The sequence below is a fragment of the Dicentrarchus labrax genome, unplaced genomic scaffold (genome assembly GCF_905237075.1).
Source record: "Dicentrarchus labrax unplaced genomic scaffold, dlabrax2021, whole genome shotgun sequence".
NCBI lineage: Eukaryota > Metazoa > Chordata > Actinopteri > Moronidae > Dicentrarchus > Dicentrarchus labrax.
In genome coordinates, this window is record NW_026136715.1 from 1,011,873 (window position 1) to 1,034,607 (window position 22,735).

General features: G+C 43.8%; 3 protein-coding genes and 1 long non-coding RNA gene across 5 annotated transcripts; 2 read left to right on the forward strand and 2 right to left on the reverse strand.

Annotated features, from left to right (window-relative positions):
- Positions 1-1,046: 1,046 nt before the first annotated feature.
- On the forward strand, positions 1,047-4,432 carry pim2 (Pim-2 proto-oncogene, serine/threonine kinase). 2 transcript variants are annotated; one of them, XM_051424708.1, is made up of 7 exons: positions 1,047-1,307; positions 1,912-2,045; positions 2,223-2,273; positions 2,633-2,841; positions 2,930-3,099; positions 3,246-3,422; positions 3,503-4,432. In XM_051424708.1, exons 1-7 carry the CDS (start codon positions 1,250-1,252, stop codon positions 3,643-3,645), a joined length of 942 nt encoding a protein of 313 aa, XP_051280668.1. In that variant the 5' UTR covers positions 1,047-1,249; the 3' UTR covers positions 3,646-4,432. The 2 variants fall into 2 exon arrangements, with proteins under 2 accessions (XP_051280668.1, XP_051280669.1); XM_051424709.1 differs by having other exon boundaries at positions 1,945-2,045.
- Positions 4,433-6,243: 1,811 nt separating this feature from the next.
- On the forward strand, positions 6,244-17,504 carry slc35a2 (solute carrier family 35 member 2). The gene is made up of 6 exons (XM_051424283.1): positions 6,244-6,654; positions 8,444-8,626; positions 9,076-9,227; positions 14,607-14,729; positions 14,930-15,516; positions 16,318-17,504. The coding sequence occupies exons 1-6, from the start codon at positions 6,591-6,593 to the stop codon at positions 16,367-16,369; spliced, it is 1,161 nt and encodes a 386-aa protein (XP_051280243.1). The 5' UTR covers positions 6,244-6,590; the 3' UTR covers positions 16,370-17,504.
- LOC127376898 (uncharacterized) lies at positions 7,606-7,994 on the reverse strand. The gene is made up of 3 exons (XR_007887574.1): positions 7,915-7,994; positions 7,705-7,866; positions 7,606-7,662 (listed from the first exon to the last, which is right to left on the reverse strand). It is a non-coding gene; the product is annotated as an uncharacterized LOC127376898 (long non-coding RNA).
- Positions 17,316-21,244, reverse strand: LOC127377228 (uncharacterized protein FLJ40521-like). The gene is made up of 6 exons (XM_051424949.1): positions 21,123-21,244; positions 18,197-18,398; positions 17,924-17,991; positions 17,760-17,889; positions 17,572-17,729; positions 17,316-17,507 (listed from the first exon to the last, which is right to left on the reverse strand). Exons 1-6 carry the CDS (start codon positions 21,242-21,244, stop codon positions 17,348-17,350), a joined length of 840 nt encoding a protein of 279 aa, XP_051280909.1. The 3' UTR covers positions 17,316-17,347.
- Positions 21,245-22,735: the final 1,491 nt, after the last annotated feature.

Here is a 22,735-nt window from a genome sequence, read left to right on the forward strand (position 1 = left end):
ACAGTTATCATCATTAGCGTTAATAATCAGCTCTATGGACGCTACAGGAGGATGGGGGGGTTATTGAGGTCAGTGTCCACAGTTCAGCTCCCAGTGGGCCGACTGCGGCTCAGTCTGAGCAGAACTGAACAAATTAAATATGTCAGAAATGGATTCAGCGTCCTTAATAACCCCCCCCAACCTCAGCCATATAGGTGATTATAATTATTGATGCTAATGATGCTAATTGTCTAACATATGCAGCTTAGCATCAGTCAGTGCAACAGCTGGAGACAGTTCGAACATTAAACTTTATTCTCAGTGTTTCGTGTTGCTAAAGGTCGACTATCATTCACTGCTACAGTACACGGTTTCATTTCTTCTCCAATATTAACACATTAATGGATCAATAATCAATAGTCAAATTCAACAGTTGGTAGAGGGCTCAGGAAACACAGCAAACAATATATTTTCATTTAAAAGGGTAAAATCAGAATCAATATATTGGAAAATAAAAGCTCAAATATATTCAACAAAAAGAACAAAACCAAAATAAATGTCATTAATCTTAATATTAAGAGTTATTAGTTATTATTAGTGACACAGTGTAGAATAAATGTCCCTCCTTGGTGTTACAGTCTCATTCTGACCTTTCTGCTCAATTCTTATAATGACACATTTATTTTGACAGGAACCGGAAACCAGCGGCGATTTTTAACTGTTGGCCTCGAGCTCAGAAGAGAACTGCGCGCGTGCGTGACACAACGAGAAAGAAGCGCGTGAAGAGGAACCGCGGATACCGCTCGCGCTAATTTTCATTGTGTGCGTGCGCGCGCGCGTGTGTGCATTTTGGGGAAACCGTCTTCCTGTTTCCCATCATCAGCGCGCGCTGCCCTAAATTCTACGAATTCCTCTCGTGCGATTTGAATATTCATGAGTTTTGACCGCAGCTTGAATCTGATTGGCGGGAAGGTTCAAAACATTGCGCACACGTCTCAGCGCTGATTGGGCGGCGAGGGGTGGAGTGGGCGTGGCCACTCAGAGTTTTATATATATATACAGAAGAAAACAGTAGTACGTGGGTTACAGTTTATCAACCGTTACAACCGGAAAGAAAATAACTTTAACCGTCATTTTCTGTCGTGGAACTGGATCGTAAAAGCGGGAAACGGCTGCGTCAGTCGGTGTAAACGGAACAAGGTTTAAGAGAGGAATTCAACCGGTAACAGGATGGATTTTATCGGCTTCAACTGACTGAAAGTGACAGAAAATGTTGGAGAAAAGATCTGCGGAGCTTCACCTGGTGGAGGAAGTCCGCGGGAAGAACGGTGAGACTCAGACCTGAACCCCTAAAGGTTCAATACGGCGGTTAATAACGGACACTTCACCTCCTACAGACTCTATTATCTCCATATTAACGGTTTATTAACTGTTGCTGCGCAGGCGCTCTGTTAGCTCCACCAGACTACATTCAAAAAATAACGAATTTAAGGATTAAACGACACAACCGTCGTTTTTGATGTGTTTCCATGGTTACTGAGTATTAGTTTTATTAACGGTTAAACGGAGATTTTTCAACCAAATACGGTTAAATAAATGTGGATAAAGTTGGAGCTGAAAGTAGAATAAAGTTTCTGTTTGTTTGTTTGACCTCCATTTTATTTCTAGTAAACAGCAGCAGACAGACAGACAGACAGACAGACAGACAGGAATAATGCACAGATACAATATAAGATAATAAATAATATACATTATAAATGATATATTGAGTGATTTATAGATATATATATATTTTAACAAATCTTCAGTTAATCTGAAATCAGACAGAATAATTCTACTTTATATATTTAATATTTTATTATTAATGCCTGTGACTGTAATTAACTTTATTAGTTGTATTAATGCAGTTTGCTTTGATGAATATCTTTAAAGGTTCTGACTGTAATGAATCGTTCTGTCTCTCAGTGAAGGAACCGTTCTCCTCTCAGTACAGCTGTGGTTCTCTGCTCGGCAGCGGCGGGTTCGGGTCCGTGTATTCGGGTCAGAGGCTCAGTGACGGACTGCAGGTGTGCAACCTTCTTTTTATTGTAGTGGAGTAAACTTAATTTCACCTGATATAAAAATAATATTACTTATAATTAAACTTCCAGCTTTTCTAAAGCTTCTATTTGAACATTTGGGAGATTCGGTTGAGAAGAATAAAACCCCCGTCCACGTTTTAAAATCTCTTTTTGTCCTTCCAGGTTGCCATCAAACAGATCTCCAGTGAGCGTGTGCAGCAGTGGGCCCGACTGGTGAGTACTGAACCTGTCAGTAATGAACCGGGTCAGAGCCGCCCTCTGCTGGACTCACAGGTGAACTGTGTGTGTGGGCGGGGCCGGCCCCGGTTCCCACGGAAACCTGTGATGTCATGGCTCAGTAAATGACCCTGCTGCAGGATTTCCCCTCATTTGATTATTGATCACACCCGGGAAATCCCCCCCCAGGAAAACACCTGCAGACGATGACTCATTACTAATAGCTGCTTATTCTCATATATAGGTTTACCGTCATTGATTATGTTATTGATTATCAGTATTGAAGTAAAATAAAGCTTTAATATCTTTAATAAATGATAATGAACCGTCTCTCTCTCTCTCTCCTCCCCCCTCAGCCCGGTGAGCTCGACCCCGTTCCCATGGAGATCGCTCTACTGCAGAGCCTGTCGGAGGTCGGAGGTCACGGCAGCATCATCCACATGCTGGACTGGTTTGAGGTGGAGGGGCGGGGCTTCCTGCTGGTGCTGGAGCGCCCGCCGCAGTGTCAGGACCTGTTCGACTTCATCACGGAGAGAGAGGCACTGCCCGAACGCCTCGCACTCAGGTAGCGCCTCCGAACGTCGGTCTGTCTGTTGTGGTCCGGTTCTGTTGGACCCGCCGGCGCTAACGTCCTCCCTGTGTGTGTGCGACAGGTTCTTCCGTCAGGTGGTGGAGGCGCTGCGGTTCCTCCACGCTCACGGCGTCGTCCACCGCGACATCAAGGACGAGAACATCGTGGTGGACACGAGGACGCTGGAGGTCAAGATCATCGATTTTGGATCCGGAGCGCCGCTGAAAGAGACGGCGTACAGCGAGTTCGAAGGTACGGATCATCTATTGATCATCTATTGATCATCTATTGATCAATAGAGATCAATCAGCAAGATTCTCTTACAATGACTGTAATCATTGTTGATACTGGCTAATAACACTCTCCTTCCTCCTCCTCCTCCTCCTCCTCCTCCTCAGGGACCCGGGTCTACAGTCCTCCTGAGTGGATCCAGTCTCAGTCCTACGAGGCGGTCCCGCTCACCGTCTGGTCTTTGGGGGTTCTGCTCTTCGACATGGTCTGTGGCGACATCCCGTTTGAGTGCGACCGGGAGATCGTCGGGGCCACGCCCATTTTCACCAGACGGGTCTCCAAAGGTGAGCAGAGGCCCCGCCCCCTGTGAGATCTGATTGGCTCAAATGAGGTCATGGTTTTAACCCCCCCCCTCTCTACCCAGAATGCCAGTCTCTGATCCGCTGGTGTCTGTCCTACCGCCCCGAGGAGCGCCCGACTCTGGAGGAGATCCTGTCCCACCCCTGGATGGAGGAGGAGGGAGACCTGCAGGAGGACCACAGCTCTCTACCCAGCCAGTCGCTGTGACCCCCCATCGTACAGGACTCTGTATGGACTCTGTTATTATCTGTTGGTGAACGCAGCCGGGTCGGCGGACATGTTTGATTTAGGTTATTTATTGAGTATTTATTTGGTTTAGGAGAAGAGACGTCGGAGGACTGTGGTTCCTCCGGATCCTGACACTAACATTATAATAGTGTCAGTGTTATTTCAATCTGACGTCTTACACTGCAAACACAGTCAGGTTACAACGGCGCCCCCTGCTGCTGTAAGTGTGAGCCTGCACCGGGTTCAACAGCCCCTCAATCAGATCAATCAGATCAATCACATGTGTCTCCTGTGCAGCGGTGGCGCCGTGTTTTAGACTTTCTGGACGTTTCAGTGATTCTCTACGAACATGTTGAAGTGTAACTTTAATAAAAGTGTAGAAAGTAAAAGTGAAAATGATTCACAGAGAAAGAAACAAAGTTCAGTCCGTTAGCGTAACGAGGATTATTGTTTAAAGATCGACGGATCTTTAGAAGAATCAAAATCCAACTTTTATTTTTATTCTTTCTGTTGAACAAAGTGAAGAAAGAAGAGTTCTGTGCCTTTCAGCTGTTTAATGAGCTGTTCCAGGAAGAGGAGCTGAAGAAGAGTCAGTCTCTGGTTGGATCTGGTTCGTGGTGATGTCACTGTAAATACTTGAGTATTATTGGTTGTTTATAATCAAAGTGGCTTGTCTGTCACTTGTTTATGTTTATTTACATTAAATAAGAATTTATGGATCGAGAGAAAAAGATCCAACGTTTGAATAAAATATTTTTTTCACTTATCATGTCTCTGATGTCACTGTATTACCCAGAATTCATAGTGTACATAAAGAAAATCTATAACTTTAAAAAACAAAGTTAAAGAGGCAAATTTACATGAATTAAATAAAACATTACAAATGAAAGAAACACTCATATTTTATATCTGTGGCCTGTTTAGATTCTACAATGGGTGAAATTCTATTTCTAAATGTTTGTTATCAAATTTAAAAAAACATCCAAAAGCAGTTAATTTGTAAACACATTAATGTCTAATTGTTATTAATGAATTATTCTCCACTAACTGATGAAGAGCTGTGGTTTCCAACATCATAAATAAACTTTGATGCTTTTATTTTCACATCAATGTTAAAATTATTCGTATAAACAGCAATATTTTCAAAATAAAATCTCTTCAAGACATTTAAAACCTGCAAATTACCAACCGATGGATTAGTGACGATTTCACTGCAGGTTGAATCACATTAAATGATATTAAATGATATTAAATGATACTGTAGGCTGATGTCACACACATATTGTATATAAGTTCTGTTGGTGTGAGTGTGATATATACTGTATAATATATATACAGTATATATACTGTATATATATTATACGTATATGTATATATTATACAGTTATATACTGTATAATATATATACAGTTATAATATATAATATATATATATACTGTATATATCATACAGAGACAAACAGCAGAGTGAGAGAGGTTGTTAATGTTCCTGGAGCTGCCTGCACACTCTGCACACAACCAACAGGGGGCGCTCAATCTGAACAACATCTGACAGGTGAGGGGTTCACCCAGCAGCCAATAGGATTCCTCCATGTTCAACCTGAAGGAGAACAAGGAAGTGACTGTCAGCAGCATCAAAGAGGAGGACGAGGAGGAGGTCTCACTCTGACTGTTTGTCCAGAGCTCCTCAACACATACCGTCTGTACACACACTATATTTAATTATACTTATACTTATTTATACTTTATTATACTTAATAATACTTAATAATACTTTATTATACTTTATTATACTTAATAATACTTAATAATACTTAATTATACTTAATTATACTTAATAATACTTTATTATACTTTATTATACTTAATAATACTTAATAATACTTTATTATACTTAATAATACTTAATAATACTTTATTATACTTTATTATACTTAATAATACTTAATTATACTTAATAATACTTTATTATACTTTATTATACTTAATAATACTTAATAATACTTATTTATACTTAATTATACTTAATAATACTTATTTATACTTTATTATACTTAATTATACTTAATAATACTTAATAATACTTTATTATACTTAATAATACTTATTTATACTTAATTATACTTAATAATACTTAATAATACTTTATTATACTTAATAATACTTTATTATACTTAATAATACTTTATTATACTTAATAATACTTTATTATACTTAATAATACTTAATAATACTGTCTGTACACACATTATACTTTGTCTAATGCTAAGAGTTAAATACAAACACACGTACATTTACTTTTTTACTTTTTAAAAACGGATCAATTAAATGTAATTATTTTATTTCATCCGTTTATCTGAACGTGTTCGATAAAAATTTAACTTCGGGTTGTTGTTTCTTTTTCAAGAATTTATTTTAGAAATAAATAGTAATTATGAGACTAAAATATCCAGAATTATACTGATGTATTTATTTAATTGTATTATTTTACTGTTGCTGTTTGATAATCTCCGTCGGAGTGATGCCTCCTGTCAGTGGGTCCTATCTCTGCAGCGGAACTTCACTTCCTGAACACCTCAGATCCTCCGCGGACTGTTTCCATCCCGGTGCTTCTCCCGGTGCTTCTCCCGGTGCTTCTCCCGGTGCTTCTCCCGGTGCTTCTCCCGGTGCTTCTCCCGGTGCTTCTCCCGGTGCTTCTCCCGGTGCTTCTCCCGGAGCTTCTCCCGGAGCTTCTCCCGGTGCTTCTCCCGGTGCTTCTCCAACCGCTGCCCCGGTCCAACATCTGCCCGACCGACCCGCGCTACCCCGAACCGCAGCCCGGAGGTCGGAGGTCCGGTCGGGTCTGAAGTGTGAGCCGGAGCTCGCCGGAGCTCGCCGGGAGGCAGCGGGGCGAAGGCTCGCTGTCGGCGGGCGGAGGGAGTGAGTATGGCCGGAGGGAACCACAGCCAGGCGGCGGAGGAGAGAGCAACGAGCCGGAGTCAGAGCGAAGGTATCCGGGGAGGGAGAGGTACCTTCACCGGGCCTCTGAGCGCGGGAAGCTGCTTCATCAGAGAGCCCGAGTGTTGATTAACCATTAACCATTAATCAATAATCAATAATCATTGATCTCTGTTGAGAATTTAACAGTTTATTTACGATAATGTTTCTTCCAGGTTGGCGAAGTTATGACCCGCCCTCCTCGGCCTCTGATTGGCTCACGCTGACATTCTTAACCAATCACAGCCCTCTTGCTTGAACCTAACCAATCACACCGATGGACGCAACGAGTACCAGCCAATCAGAGGCAGAGGAGGGCGGGTCCTAACGGCCAGCCTGTATCGGCTATCCTAGCTGCCGTTAGCTCGGAGAGCTTTATTATTTATAGAAGTTAACCAGGATGCTAACTAGCTAACTAGCGATATGTTAAACACCACTCCAGCTGTGTTATAAGGAAGGCTAGAACCCGGATGTAACTTAAACTGAGGGAAATTAACGTGGCATGCTAGCTGAGCTGGAGGCTAACGCACAATGCTAGGCTAACCTGCAGCTAATGCTAATGCTAATGCTAATGCTAACAGCTTCATTAAACGGTTAAAACACACCGTCACAGCTGGTGACGTGGAGGTCTGCAGGTAACACACACACCTTTATACACACACACACACACACACACACACACACCTTTATACACACACACACACCTTTATACACACACACACACACACACACCTTTATACACACACACACACACACACACCTTTATACACACACACACACACACACACCTTTATACACACACACACACACACACACCTTTATACACACACACACACACACACACCTTTATCACACACACACACACACACACACCTTTATCACACACACACACACACACACACACACACACACCTTTATACACACACACACACACACACACCTTTATCACACACACACACACACACACACCTTTATACACACACACACACACACACACCTTTATACACACACACACACACACCTTTATACACACACACACACCTTTATACACACACACACACACCTTTATACACACACACACACACACCTTTATACACACACACACACACACACACCTTTATACACACACACACACACACACACCTTTATACACACACACACACACACACACACACCTTTATACACACACACACACACACACACCTTTATACACACACACACACACCTTTATACACACACACACACACACACACACACACACACACACACACACACACAGTCAATAAAGTAATCAGATACTTTCCTGCAGTAAAGTACTCCATTACATTCACAGCATTAATTAAAGTTCTCCAGTAAGTGTAATATAATATTTATAGGTGTACGCTGCCCTCTGGTGGCCGACTGCAGGAACTACACTAACACTGTCTGAGTTCATTTAATGACTTTAACATCATAACCAATAATGTGACCTCTGCCCCGTAAAGTGTTTGTATCCCATAAATAGGCAGTGCAGTAACTACGGTAACATAAGATATGTTCCGTTATTGATCCCCGTAGGAGAGTCAGACACAGCAGCACAGTACAATAAGAATATTATAAAATATAATGAGTAATTATATATAATATAAAGTGATTGATGAGCGATTGATGGGCGACTGATGATTGATTGATGGGTGATTGATGAGCGACTGATGATTGATTGATGATTGATTGATGGGTGATTGATGAGCGACTGATGATTGATTGATGATTGATTGATGGGTGATGCTGAGTTCAGGTCTGACTTGTGTGTTTTGCCGCAGTGAACAAGAGGTTGAAGTACATCAGCCTGGCGGTGCTGGTGGTCCAGAATGCGTCACTCATCCTCAGCATCCGATACGTCCGCACGTTGCCGGGCGACCGCTTCTTCGCGACGTCGGCCGTCGTCATGGCGGAGGTCCTGAAGGTGCTGACATGTCTGCTCATCATCCTGCTGCAGAAGAGATGTGAGTGACTCTAATGAATGTTTGCTTTCAGGATGTTGTTCACAGAGAAACAGACATTTAGTTTAACTCACAGTCCAAAGGTTGAGCTCATGAATGTGTAGATAAATAGTGTTAATTAATAATGTTATTGATCCTGATGAGATTCAATGTTGAACCGTCGACTCGTCACAGGATGTGGTATTCCAGATAAACAGTAAAATATGTTTGTGAACAGATTTGAGGAGAGAAATAGTCAACAACAGAATCTGGATCCATATCTGATCAGTTTAGTAGTTATTCTGTGATTAATTATTATCTCTCTGATCTGTGTGTCTCACTGTTGAGTTATACAGTAACTGTCTCTCTCTCTGATCTGTGTGTCTCACTGTTGAGTTATACAGTAACTGTCTCTCTCTCTGATCTGTGTGTCTCACTGTTGAGTTATGCAGTAACTGTCTCTCTCTCTGCAGTCAGTGTGAAGGAGACGGCGTTCTTCCTGGTCGACTCCATCGTGTTTCAGTACAAAGACACTCTGAAACTGGCTGTTCCTTCGCTCATCTACACTCTGCAGAACAACCTGCAGTACATCGCCATCTCCAACCTGCCGGCCGCCACCTTCCAGGTCAGACTCACATCTTTATTTCTCTTAAAGCTTCAGTTCGGTTGCTGTTCTGTATTTTCTTCAGATCCAAACCAACAATGTGTTGAACCTGGTGTACCTCAGGGCTCAATGTTTGGTCCCCTGTTGTTCTTATTTACATACAAGGACTTAATTTTGATCTCAGAGGTGGGGGGGGGACACGTCCGTGCACACATACGCACATGGACACGGTTCAAACGTTAATGGAAATGAAATTAAATTAAACCTCTGCTATTACAATCCTTTTAGCTGACGTGACCCAGGCTGAACAGAATCAGAATTTTGTTTATTGCCAAGTAGGTTTTTACGCCTACGAGGAACGTGACCTGGTGCAGTTGGTGCATAAAATATACACATATACAAATATACAATTATTCAAATCACACAAAAATCACACAGAAAATACATAGATAAAGATAAGAAGAGAAAGAGAAAGCTGTGCAGAAGAACGTGGGTGCATTAATGTAATGCATACTTTATATACAGGGTGGGTATAAGAGTCAATGACAGTGGGTAATCCGGGCCTTATTAAGGAGGCCAGCTGCCGACGGGAAGAAACTGTTTTTATGGCGAGACGTTTTAGTCCTGATGGACCGCAGCCTCCTGCCAGAGGAAAGTATCTCAAACAGATTGTGACCGGGGTGGGAGGGGTCAGCCACAATCTTACCTGCACGCTTCCTGGTCCTAGAGGCGTACAGGTCCTGGAGGGATGGCAGATTGCAGCCGATCACCTTCTCAGCTGATCGAATGATACGCTGCAGTCTGCCCTTGTCCTTGGCAGTGGCAGCAGCGTACCAGATGGTGATGGATGAGGTGAGGATGGACTCGATGATGGCAGTGTAGAAGTGCACCATCATTGTCTTTGGCAGGTTGAACTTCTTCAGCTGCCGCAGGAAGTATATCCTCTGCTGGGCTTTCTTGGTGAGGGAGCTGATGTTCAGCTCCCACTTGAGGTCCTGGGTGATAATGGTACCCAGAAAGCGAAAGGACTCCACAGAGTCAACTGGGGAGTCACACAGGATGATGGGGCGGATGGGGCTGTTGGCTCTGTAGGCGAACTGCAGGGGGTCCAGGAGAGGGTCCGTCTTGAAGAGTCTGTTGACGTCCCTCTCTTGGAGGCAAAGAGTCGTCGCTGTGGTGGAGGAGGAGGGATTCACAGAGGTGTGAAGCTGTGAAGTAGCCCCAGCTCCTGCTGGGCTGGGGGGGGACTGGTGAGGTGAGGTGGGGCTGGTGAGGGGTGTCACGGGGGATGGTGTCAGGACTGCTCCTTTGTCTGTCGAAGCGGCAGTAGAACTCATTCAGCTCGTTTGCCACGCACAGATCATTGATGGAGTGAGGGGTTTTGGGCTTGTAGTTAGTTATCTGTCTGAGCCCCTTCCAGACAGAACCAGAGTCGTTGGCTGAGAACTGGTGTTGAAGTTTCTCAGAGTACTGACGTTTAGCTTCTCTCACCGCCTTGCTAAACTTGTACTTAGACTCCTTAAACTTGTCCCTGTCCCCACTCCTGAACGCTTGCTCCTTCTGCAACCGTAGTTGAATGAGTTTGGCTGTGAACCAGGGTTTGTGGTTGTTGTAACTCACCCTGGTGCGTGATGGTACACAGCAGTCCTCACAGAAGCTGATATATGATGTCACAGCCTCTGTGTACTCATCCAGACTGTTAGTAGCAGTCCTGAACACATCCCAGTCAGTAGAGTCCAAGCACGCCTGGAGATCCTCCACAGCTTCACTGGTCCACTGCTTTGATGTCCTCACAACAGGTTTGCAGAGCTTTAATTTCTGCCTGTATGAGGGAATCAGGTGGACCATGACGTGGTCAGAGAGGCCCAGTGCGGCGCGGGGGACGGCGTGATAAGCTCCTGGGACTCCTGGGCAACTAGCAGACCGGTGTGCAAGCAAGATGGAGTGACAGCGGGGACGGCCAATCACACAAGAAATGGCAGAGCCAATCGAGGAGCTTGTGGGCGGGTCTAAACTAAGGGAAACAGGCTTCAGCTTGAGGAGCCGTTTTCCGCTTGGTCCTAGTGCTTGACGAGTCACATTGTTTCTGGACGGTAAATACAGCAGGGGACCAAAACGGCCTTTTGAAAAATTGGCCCTGTGTCCCCCCCCAATTGTGTCCGTGTTTACATCAATGATCCACTGAATGTTCATACACTGACATCTGATATTTTATAGTATATTTCACAGAAACCTTAAAGTGTCCGTCTGTCTGTTGTTCATGTTTACACTCAAACAACAACATGTTAGTCCGTCTCTCAACACTGTCTCACTTCCTGTTTGTGGCTCTCAGCTCTCAGCTCTTTAAAATAAATAAATAGTTTCATGTTGAAATGCTCACTGTAGTTTTTATCAAACAGGAGGAAACAACGTTTAATTATTCAATTCAATTCAATTCAATTCAATTTTATTTGTATAGCGCCAATTCATAACAGAAGTTATCTCAGGACACTTTTCAAATAGAGCAGGTCTAGACCGAACTCTTTAACATTAATTACAGAGACCCAACAGTACCACCATGAGCAAGCACTTGGCGACAAGGGCAAGGAAACACTGCCTGTTAAAAGGCAGAAACCTAGGACAGATCCTTCGGCTCTAGGTGGGTGGTCGTCTGTCTCGACCAGTTGGGGAGTGAGTGAGTGAGTGAGAGAGAGAGAGACACAGACAGACAGACAGACAGACAGACAGACAGACAGACGCACGCACAGCAACAACAGTATTGGCAATGGCAGTCAAGCAGGACCATGGCAGGAGGCTCCACCAGGATCCATGAGAACCTGCGAGACGAGAAAGCACAAGAACTCCGGGGAAGAAGTGGAGTTAGTAACATGCATTAAAGGGACATGAATGAGTGCAGAAAGAGAGAGGAAGAGAGTAGCTCAGTGCACCATGGGAAATCCCCCGATAGTCTAGGCCTATAGCAGCATAACTAAGGGATGGTTCAAGACTCACCTGATCCAGCCCTAACTATAAGCTTTATCAAAGAGGAATGTCTTAAGCCTACTCTTGAATGTGGTGAGGGTGTCTGCCTCCCGAACCACAACTGGAAGCTGGTTCCACAGGAGAGGAGCTTGGTAGCTGAAGGCTCTGGCTCCTGTTCTACTTTTAGAGACTATAGGAACCACAAGTAGCCCACCATTCAGAGAACGTAGTGTTCTAGTGGGGTAATAGGGTACTATGAGCTCTTTAAGATATGAAGGGGCCTGACCATGAAGAGCTTTATAGGTGAGGAGGAGGATTTTAAATTCAATTCTACATTTTATAGGGAGCCAATGCAGAGTAGCTAGTACAGGAGAGATGTGATCTCTTTTTCTAGTTCCTGTCAGTACTCGTGCTGCAGCGTTCTGAATTAATTGGAGCGTTTTAATGGACTTATTGGGGCAACCTGATAATAAAGAGTTGCAGTAATCCAGCCTTGAAGTAACAAATGCATGGATTAGTTTTTCTGCATCTGTCTGTGATAGTATGTGTCTAATTTTTCTAATATTACGTAAATGAAAGAAGGCAGTCCTAGAGGTCTGCTTTATGTGGGAGTTAAATGACAAATCCTGATCAAAGATAACTCCAAGATTCCTGACAGTGGTGCTAGAGGCCAAGTTAATGCCATCTAGAGTGACTATATCTTTAGACAGTGAGTCTCTAAAGTTTTTGGGGCCAAGAACAAGAATTTCGTTTTCTGAGTTTAACATCAGAAAATTGCAGGTCATCCAGGATTTTATGTCCTTAAGACATGTTTGTAATTTAGATAATTGATTAATTTCATTGGGTTTGATTGATAGATATAACTGCGTATCATCTGCATAACAGTGAAAGTTAATGGAGTGATTCCTAATAATGTTGCCTAAAGGGAGCATATATAAAGTAAATAGTATTGGTCCAAGTACAGAACCTTGTGGAACTCCATGACTAACTTTAGTATTTATGGAGGATTCATCGTTAACATGTACAAACTGCGAGCGATCTGATAAATATGACTTAAACCAGCTTAGTGCGGTTCCTTTAATGCCAATTTGATGCTCAAGTCTCTGGTAAAGAATATCATGGTCAATGGTGTCAAATGCAGCACTAAGATCTAATAATACAAGTACAGAGACAAGTCCATTGTCAGAAGCAGTCAGAAGGTCATTTTTAACTTTAACCAGAGCTGTCTCTGTGCAATGATGAACTCTAAATCCTGACTGAAAATCCTCAAATAAACTATTGTTATGTAGAAAGTCACACAACTCTTTGGCGACTACTTTCTCCAGAATCTTAGAGAGGAAGGGTAGGTTAGAAATCGGTCTATAGTTGGCTAAAACCCCTGGGTCAAGAGTGGACTTTTTAAGAAGGGGTTTAATTACAGCTACTTTAAAGGACTGTGGTACATATCCTGATAATAAAGAAAGATTAATCATATCCAGTAAAGAAGTGCCAATTAAGGGAACAACTTCTTTAAGCAGCCTAGTTGGGATCGGGTCTAACAGACAGGTTGATGGCTTCGATGAAGAAATGATTGAAGTTAACTGATGAAGATCGATAGCAGAAAAACAGTCTAAATATATGTCTAAGTTTACATTTACAGAAGTCCCTGAACTTGGAGAGCCACTGATAACTGTTGATGGCAGTTGGTGATTAATTTTTTCTCTAATAGTAATAATTTTATTATAGAAGAAGCTCATGAAGTCCTTGCTACTTAAGTTTATGGGGATATGTGGCTCAATAGAGCTGTGACTCTCTGTCAGCCTGGCTACAGTGCTGAAGAGGAACCTAGGGTTATTCTTATTTTCTTCTATTAGTGCTGAGTAATAGGCTCCTCTGGCATTACGGAGGGCCTTTCTATAAATCTTAAGATCATCTTGCCAATTTGAGCGATATTCTGATAATTTGGAAGAGCGCCATTTCCTTTCAGATTTCCTAGCTATTTGCTTTAACTGGCGGGTTTGGTGGTTATACCAAGGTGCTAGTCTCCTATGTTTTAATAATTTCCTTTTTATAGGAGCGATAGAGTCTAATGTTGATCGTAGCGTCAATTTCAGAGGGACTAAAGTCATTATAGGACTCTGTTAAATTCTTATTTACACTAATATGGCCGAAATATTCACACAAAGTAAAACTCACCAAAACCACCAGAACCTGAACCTGAGTCAGTACGAGACAAATTACAAAGAAACAAACTCGTTGTTCCGTAGTAAGATCAATATATCAGCGATGATGATGATGTTGATGATGATGTTGATGATGATGGTGTTGATGATGATGTTGATGATGATGATGATGATGATGATGATGATGATGATGATGATGATGTTGATGATGATGATGATGATGATGATGTTGATGATGATGTTGTTGATGATGATGATGATGATGATGATGTTCCAGGTGACGTACCAGCTGAAGATCCTCACCACGGCGCTGTTCAGTGTGCTGATGTTGAGGAAGTCTCTGTCGAGGGTCCAGTGGGTTTCTCTGCTGCTGCTGTTTGCTGGAGTCGCCATCGTACAGGTAAGGTCATCGCCACCTTCATCGCCGACTGTCTGACGGAGCGTCGATTCAAAAGCAGGAAACGCAGCGAGTCCTCCATTAATTCATGAGCAAAATAGTTGCCTGTTAATTTCCTGTGGATTGATTAACATGTGATTGATTGTACAGTTACCATGGTTACGACACAGCGTGGTAAATAAAATGGATGCTCTCTCTCTCAGGTGCAGCAGGAGGGGAAGAAGGAGGCGTCGGTGTCGGACGGCTCCAATCAGAACTACACGGTCGGTCTGGTCGCCGTGGTGATCAGCTGCCTGTCATCGGGGTTCGCCGGCGTTTACTTTGAGAAGATCCTGAAGGGGAGCTCGGCGTCCGTCTGGGTGAGGAACGTCCAGCTGGGGATCTTCGGCACGGTGCTCGGCATGCTGGGATTGTGGTGGAACGACGGCGCCGCCATCGCCGAGCACGGCTTCCTGTTCGGCTACACCGACATGGTGTGGTGTGTGATCTTCAACCAGGCGTTCGGCGGGCTGCTGGTGGCCGTGGTGGTGAAGTACGCCGACAACATCCTGAAGGGCTTCGCCACCTCCTTCTCCATCATCGTCTCCACGGTGATGTCCATCTACCTGTTTGGCTTCCATGTGGACCTGCTCTTCACAGCGGGGGCGGGGCTCGTCATCGGCGCCGTCTACATGTACAGCCTCCCTAAAGCGCCCGGCTCTTCATCCCCGGGCTCCTCCTCGTCTTCCTCTGTGTCTTCGGCATCGCCGAGGACGGACGGAGGCGGCGAGATGGAGGCGTTTCTGCCAAAGTCAGTGCTGGTGAAGTGACCTCCTCTCTCTCTCTCTCTCGCTCTCTCTGTGGCGTCCTGGTGCTCACTTCCTGTCTGCTCTGGGCGGGGTCAAACTGAGCTTCATCTGCTTGCTCTCTCACCTGCTGTCTGCAAAGCTCTCTCGCCCTCTGGTGGACCTCCTCCTGCTCCTCTCCCTCCTCACCTCCTGAGTGCAGCTCCTCAGCACGGTGGAGAAAACGAGGAGATGCTTTATTTTCCTTCTCATCTTCCTTCCAGCTCTGCTCTCCTCCAGCTCCTCCAGCTCTGCTCTCCTCCTGCTCCTCCAGCTCTGCTCTCCTCCAGCTCTGCTCTCCTCCTGCTCCTCCAGCTCTGCTATCCTCCAGCTCTGCTCTCCTCCAGCTCTGCTCTCCTCCTGCTCCTCCAGCTCTGCTATCCTCCAGCTCTGCTCTCCTCCTGCTCCTCCAGCTCTCCTCTCCTCCAGCTCTGTTCTCCTCCAGCTCCTCCAGTTCCTGAAGAAAAAAAACCTCCTCTCCTCCGTTTTCTTCCTCCTGTGATAAAAAGGAGAACTGAGGAGTTGGTGACCTCCTCAGAGCTTGAAAGTAACATTTGGTTTGAGACGCAGAGGAGAGCAGAGACTTGCTCCTCCTCCTCCTCCTCCTCCTCCTCCTCCACTGCTTTCCTGCTGCTCCGCTGTAACTCTGCTCCTCTGCTCGAGGAGGAGGAAGAGGAGGTGAGGAAGGAGCTCCTAACGTCTGGTTTTAACTCTGCTTTTCCTCCTGAACACTAACCTCTCCTCTCTCCTACCCCCCTCCACCTCAGAGCTCAGGGAGGAGTCGTGTCTCCTCCCCCTGCCGCCAACGTCACAGACTAACTGCTGAAAGCACAACAGCAGGAGGAGGAGGAGGAGGAGGAGCATCTCAGAGACCCTGACCACCAGCTGTCTGTCTGTCTGTCTGTCTGTCTGTCTGTCTGTCTGTCTGTCTGTCTGTCTGTCTGTCTGTCTGTCTGTCGCCCTCTCTGCCTTAAAACTCTTTACTTTACTAACTGAATGAACAGAGAAGCCTTATGCTGATTCAGATATTGATGATGGTTCCTGCAGGAGGAGAATCTGCAGTTTGATCTGATCGAATGTTTTCACTGAGCAGCGTCTACAACCTCCGACCTTTATCTCCAGCAGTAATTGATCCGTTAGTTTAAACCTACAGTGTTTCTGCCACTGGGGGGCCTCTGACATCCCATCATTAACAGCAACAGGAAGTGTGATGAGGTGGTGAAGCAGCGTGGGATCATGGGAGTTGTTGTCTTCACCACCATTGGCGTCATTGCAGTCAGCTTCTCCCGGTTAGGATTCCTTCAGTGTTCATGGTTCAGGAGGTTTCTACCGGGAGCCCAATGATCCACAGAGGTCTCCTCCTCTCCAACACAAACAGACCCGCTGATTAAAACCACTAAACACACTGAATAAAGCAGTTCCACCTTAAACACACTGAATAAAGCAGTTCCACCTTAACAATCACTGCTTCTCCCACGCTGTTGGACAGACAAAGGACGTCCCGGAGGGGCTGCGAGCCGAGCTGCTGCTAACGTTAGCTCAGGGAACAGCGTGGCTGCGCAGTGAAAACGTCTCTCAGCTCAAACGCAGTTTCCTGTCGGTGGCGGTTTGTGTTCGGTGCCTTTTCTTCTCATCTGTACAGAAGCCATATGATTGTGTTGGTGTTAGCAGTTAGCGGTGTAGCTCCCGTCTCATCGCACAGACGCTGAGCTTCAGTTGGAGAAGCTGTCGGTGAGACGAGCTGAGCGGGAACGTGCTCGTTGATTGGAGCACCTTTTAATTAAATCATAATAATCCTCAACGTGGCGTCTGGGTGAGGAAGACGACCTGCTGCAGGCGTCTGGGTGAGGAAGACGACCTGCTGCAGGCGTCTGGGTGAGGAAGACGACCTGCTGCTGCAGGCGTCTGGGTGAGGAAGACGACCTGCTGCAGGCGTCTGGGTGAGGAAGACGACCTGCTGCTGCAGGCGTCTGGGTGAGGAGACGACCTGCTGCTGCAGGCGTCTGGGTGAGGAAGACGACCTGCTGCAGGCGTCTGGGTGAGGAAGACGCCCTGCTGCAGGCGTCTGGGTGAGGAAGACGACCTGCTGCAGGCGTCTGGGTGAGGAAGACGACCTGCTGCAGGCGTCTGGGTGAGGAAGACGACCTGCTGCTGCAGGCGTCTGGGTGAGGAAGACGACCTGCTGCAGGCGTCTGGGTGAGGAAGCGACCTGCTGCTGCAGGCGTCTGGGTGAGGAAGACGACCTGCTGCTGCAGGCGTCTGGGTGAGGAAGACGACCTGCTGCAGGCGTCTGGGTGAGGAAGACGCCCTGCTGCAGGCGTCTGGGTGAGGAAGACGCCCTGCTGCTGCAGGCGTCTGGGTGAGGAAGACGACCTGCTGCAGGCGTCTGGGTGAGGAAGACGACCTGCTGCTGCAGGCGTCTGGGTGAGGAAGACGACCTGCTGCTGCAGGCGTCTGGGTGAGGAGACGACCTGCTGCAGGCGTTGGGTGAGGAGCGCCTGCTGCAGGCGTCTGGGTGAGGAGCGCCCTGCTGCGGCGTCTGGGTGAGGAAGCGCCGCTGCAGGCGTCTGGGTGAGGAAGCGACCTGCTGCAGGCGTCTGGGTGAGGAAGACGCCCTGCTGCAGGCGTCTGGGTGAGGAAGACGACCTGCTGCAGGCGTCTGGGTGAGGAAGACGACCTGCTGCAGGCGTCTGGTTGTGTTTCTGTGGCTGCGTGTTGACGGCGAGTCGGTGGATGAAGGTCGGCGGAGCTGCTTCTCGGTGTTTGCGTTGCCGTGTCTTTGGGACGAAGCGGTTTGTAGTTTCTGTCGTCAGATCGCTGCCGGAGGTCGACGCCTCTCCACCAACAGCTGTTTCTACAATCTGCTAATTAACCCTTCATAAGCCCCGCCCCCTTTGGCTCTGTGCTCCAATCACAGCTGAGCAAGCAGTCAGAACCTCGGTTTACTTCCTGCCTTTCCTGTATGTAGATATGCTACGTGCTAGGCTAATCTGTGTTGAAAAGTTAGCTAGCTAATGTTAGCTAACTTCAATCGTCAGCCCGCTAGTTAGCTAGTTAGCTAGCCAGACTACATCCATCATTGGTTAGCTAGTTACGTCTGAAATCTAATGTTAGCTAACTTAAAGTGCGACTGTATAAATGTATTTTATCTTTTAACATCTTAAAATGTCTTTCCAACATAGATTAGCTTAGCATGTAGCATATCTAAGCAGGAAGTTGACTGAGGTCAGAACAAAAGGGGGCGGGGCTTATGAAGATCCATACTTAGTCCCAAAGAACAGATGATTTTTCTGTTGAGTAATTGGTTCATAAAGTGTCACATGAGCCAACATGATGAAGTCGACTCACCCGTTTCCTCCTGAAGTGTAAAACTACGTTTCCATAGATTTTGTTTTATCGTCAGAAACTGTGAAAGGAGAACAAAGAGAAAACATCTTTTTATTATTTTCTGTTTTTGTAAAAAAAGAAACTCATCCAGCGACAGTTTGTGTCTTTTGGGGACTTTATATTAATATATCAGTTTTATTTAAGGTGGGGATGAATGGATGGCTTATTGATCTTACGGTTTATTGATCTGTTATTTGGGTGGTGGTGAACGAGGAGGTCGCTCCAGTTTCGACCAATCAGAGCTGCTGTTTGTGTGATAAAGTTTCCGCTGAGATTTTTGGATTCAACATTTCTACGGAAGCCGAGAGCGGTCGAGATGAGACAGATTATCTCATATGTAAGTTAATTATCTTGCTCATAACAATCACATTAATAATATTGCAGAGTTTAGTTTTCTCATTCGTTATCTCGAGAAAACAACAAACAGTTCAGTTATGATGGTTTCTCTATTAAATGAATGTATCACTGAGATAACAGGATAAAATATCTTCTCTCAAAATAATCCAGAAAACATTCAGTTTCACTGGAAAACCAAAAGTGAACTTTTTCTACATTGGGAACTATGGATCTGTGAATAAGATCTTGTGACAATAAAAGGTTTATTGATAATTATCCTGTTATAGAAAATGAACGTTACTGAGATAACGAGACATCGGTGCTACGACAATATCAAACTATCAGAATTATTTTATTTGCAGGAAACTACATTTTGTTTTTCTAATGAAAGCAAAGTATTTATCTTGTTACGTTGAGTGTAATCATGTAAGAATATCAAGATTATACATTTATTTTTTTAAATATTTTGCGTCTGACGATAATAAAAATCTCTATGTTGAGATAACGAGACATTTACCTGAAAACAAGTTCTCCAATAATACAACATATTTAATACTTTATTTAAGATCTTACAGACAGAAGTTCATTATCTCGAGATAACGATGGAATAACTAGATAACAGAATAAAAACTGTAACTATGGCTTCTCTCAGCTTCCGTAGATTAGAGTTCATTAATCTGTAAAATGTTTTGTTTTTGCTGTTGTTATTAAAACCAAATATTAAGAATGAAAAACAACTAAAATGAGCAGCTGAATATAAAGATGAAGTTTATTTTTTGTCGCACAGATTTTGAGATTTTTTTCCAAAAACAAATTGACATTAAAAATAACAAAATAATCTTAATTTAAAATGAATATTTGTACCAAACTGTATGAATTCTATATAATGCACAGTTTCTGATTGATCTGTTCATTAGCTACAGCTGGAGCGCCACCTGCTGGAAGTTTAAAAGTAATCCTGTAAGATTCACTTAAACGAATCCTTCAGGACTGTTGGAAGTCTCATGAGATCCATCAGGATTCGATCCTCATCGGTTCATCCGGGTGGAGAATCATCCAATAGGATTCTTTTAAACTTCCTCTTTTGGTTTCATTACCAATCTGTTAGTTTGCACTTGATTGTTGACTTGTACCAATGCCTCTGAATTTGTACATACTTCTTTTGGTAAAGTTTTATATAAACAAGGACATGGACTCAAAACCTCTGGAGTTTGTCTTAATTTGTAGGTAAATTATATTAAAACAATATTACAGGATGTTGATGTTCGGTACCTTCAGCAGTGTCGAGAATAACTTTTAAAGAGTCAAAAGTCAGTCATAATATTACAGAAGTTGTAATATTTTAAAATTACAGGTTTCCCCATTGATATAATAATTAATATTTATTCCAGCTGTATCCCAGAAAGTTTCCACAACAACTGACCAGAAAACTGAGAAACAACTGTGTCCATTTTAAAATAAACACACTTCTGAACTTCCTTACAAATATGCAGGAAAACCCTCGACTAACAATCCCAGCAAAACCTTTCTAACCGTCGATATAAACCATCCACAGATATAAAGATGGCCCTGACACCTCCAGAGTTTCCTCTATGTTGATTTTGGAGCGGCGGCCCACTGCTGTTAAATTTCTGCCGCCACGGTATCAGAAATGGGGCAGACGCACAATGTAGTCCCGGTTGCCTTTTAAATGATCCTGCCGACATAATGCCCCCCCGCTGGCTGCCGCTCACAGTGCAGTTTAACAACAAGTAGAACTACTCAGAGGTTATTGGGGCGGTCCAGGTGAACTCCACATTCGGACAGGCCTGCCCCCACTACTAAAAAAAATCCTAGAGGAAACACTGACCTCGGTACCGCGGCACCGATCCCGATCTCTCCTGCAGACTCCGAGTGGAGGAAGAGGGCAGCGATCGTATCCTGATAATCTGGTTCATTAGTACAGTGGGAGGAAGTGGGGACGGCGGCCATCTTTATATGTAGATGATTTAAACTCACAAACTAACCTTCTGATTCGTGGAGCTGATCAGCAGTTTCCTGCTTTTATTTAATATAAAACTGAAATATGACATTAAAGCATTTTTATTGAAATGTTTTGACGGCTCTGTTTTCACTATTGGGAGCAGATGTTTCTTTAAATGGTTTATTTGGCACACAGGGGACATTTAATCCTTAAACCCCCCGGCAGTATTCCCCGCTGGGTCCCGTGTTGCGGATCCTTTTATCATTTAAATCAACGGTGCGTCCACGATCAGGGCTAGTTACAGCGATGGCGTTCGTCATGTGATGCACATGGACTCAAAGTCACAACTCCTCAATGTTTGATCCATTCAGTCCGATAACATTTTTAAAGTCTTGAAGAGTCGTAACATTAAATCATTTTATCTCCATTCAAGTTTGCGGAGGGCTAAACAGGAAGTTAGCAGCTAGAGCGCTGGCTCTTTGGGATGCAGAAGATCTGAGTAATCTGTTGAGTTCTTTTAGCTTCATGCATCACTGAGCAGCTTCCAGCTTCCGTCCACCTCCAACACTGTATCCACTTTATACGTCCATGAGTGGACCCAGAGAGCGAGCCCTACTGCACATGTGCAGGAAGCTCACTAATGACCTGAACAACAGGAAGTGGAACAAATAAACAATCAATATCAAGTTGTAATAAAGAATTAAACAGTTAATTTCTGCCTCAACAGGTGAAACAATATAAACTCACAACTGTTGCATCTGTTCAGTCAGGCTTGGGGAGTAATGGATTACATGTAACTCAAAGGGTACAAACAGGTTAACTGTTTCAGGTACAGAAAACAAGTTGTAATCAGATTACAGTTACATGTAGTAAACATGGTTATTAGGATTATAGTTTAAAAACAGGTTTTGAAATAGAGAACGATTCACATCCGTTCACATTACGACACTGAAACCAAACTCCTCTCCCAGTTTGGAGTGTTTATAATTTACAGGGAATAAAGTCCTCCAACTCTAACGTTGCACAACTGATGGAAATATTATTATTATTATTATTATTATTATTATTATGGAGTTCCAGTTTGTTTGATAAAGATAAAATGTGTGACAAACAGCAGACAAATACACAGTGAAAGAAATCTGTAATCTGTAAGTTTAAACTTTCCTTCCTTACAGATTCTTTTGTATTTTTTAAATACATAGAAATATTAATAAAATTACAAAAATATCCTGTGAATTTACATGTTTAATGTAAAATAATCTGTAACTGTAAATAATCACAAAATTATTGCTTATTTAAAGAAAATACATTTGCAAATCTATCATTTTTATTCACTGTTTAACTGATGAAACTGGTAAATCCAAGTTTAATTACTGTTAATACAATAATTAATACAAGTAAAAATGTAATGTGTAATTTTAATGTATTAGTTAGTGAACTGACAGATATGTTGTATAATGATGGAAGTTGAATAAATGTTGTTATCAGAGCATTGGTAA

Bases quoted from the DNA above. Each gene is read 5' to 3' on its own strand.
- LOC127377228 (XM_051424949.1), bottom strand. From the start codon at position 21,244: ATGGCCGCCGTCCCCACTTCCTCCCACTGTACTAATGAACCAGATTAT. The intron at 17,992-18,196 runs GTCGTCTTCCTC...CGCCTGCAGCAG, and splicing joins CACCCAGACGCCTGCAGCAG to CAGGTCGTCTTCCTCACCCA. The intron at 17,508-17,571 runs GTCGTCTTCCTC...CGCCTGCAGCAG, and splicing joins CACCCAGACGCCTGCAGCAG to CAGGTCGTCTTCCTCACCCA.
- slc35a2 (XM_051424283.1), top strand. From the start codon at position 6,591: ATGGCCGGAGGGAACCACAGCCAGGCGGCGGAGGAGAGAGCAACGAGC. The intron at 6,655-8,443 runs GTATCCGGGGAG...GTTTTGCCGCAG, and splicing joins GAGCCGGAGTCAGAGCGAAG to TGAACAAGAGGTTGAAGTAC. The intron at 15,517-16,317 runs GTCAGTGCTGGT...CCTCCACCTCAG, and splicing joins ATGGAGGCGTTTCTGCCAAA to AGCTCAGGGAGGAGTCGTGT.
- pim2 (XM_051424708.1), top strand. From the start codon at position 1,250: ATGTTGGAGAAAAGATCTGCGGAGCTTCACCTGGTGGAGGAAGTCCGC. The intron at 3,100-3,245 runs GTACGGATCATC...CCTCCTCCTCAG, and splicing joins GGCGTACAGCGAGTTCGAAG to GGACCCGGGTCTACAGTCCT. The intron at 3,423-3,502 runs GTGAGCAGAGGC...CTCTCTACCCAG, and splicing joins CACCAGACGGGTCTCCAAAG to AATGCCAGTCTCTGATCCGC.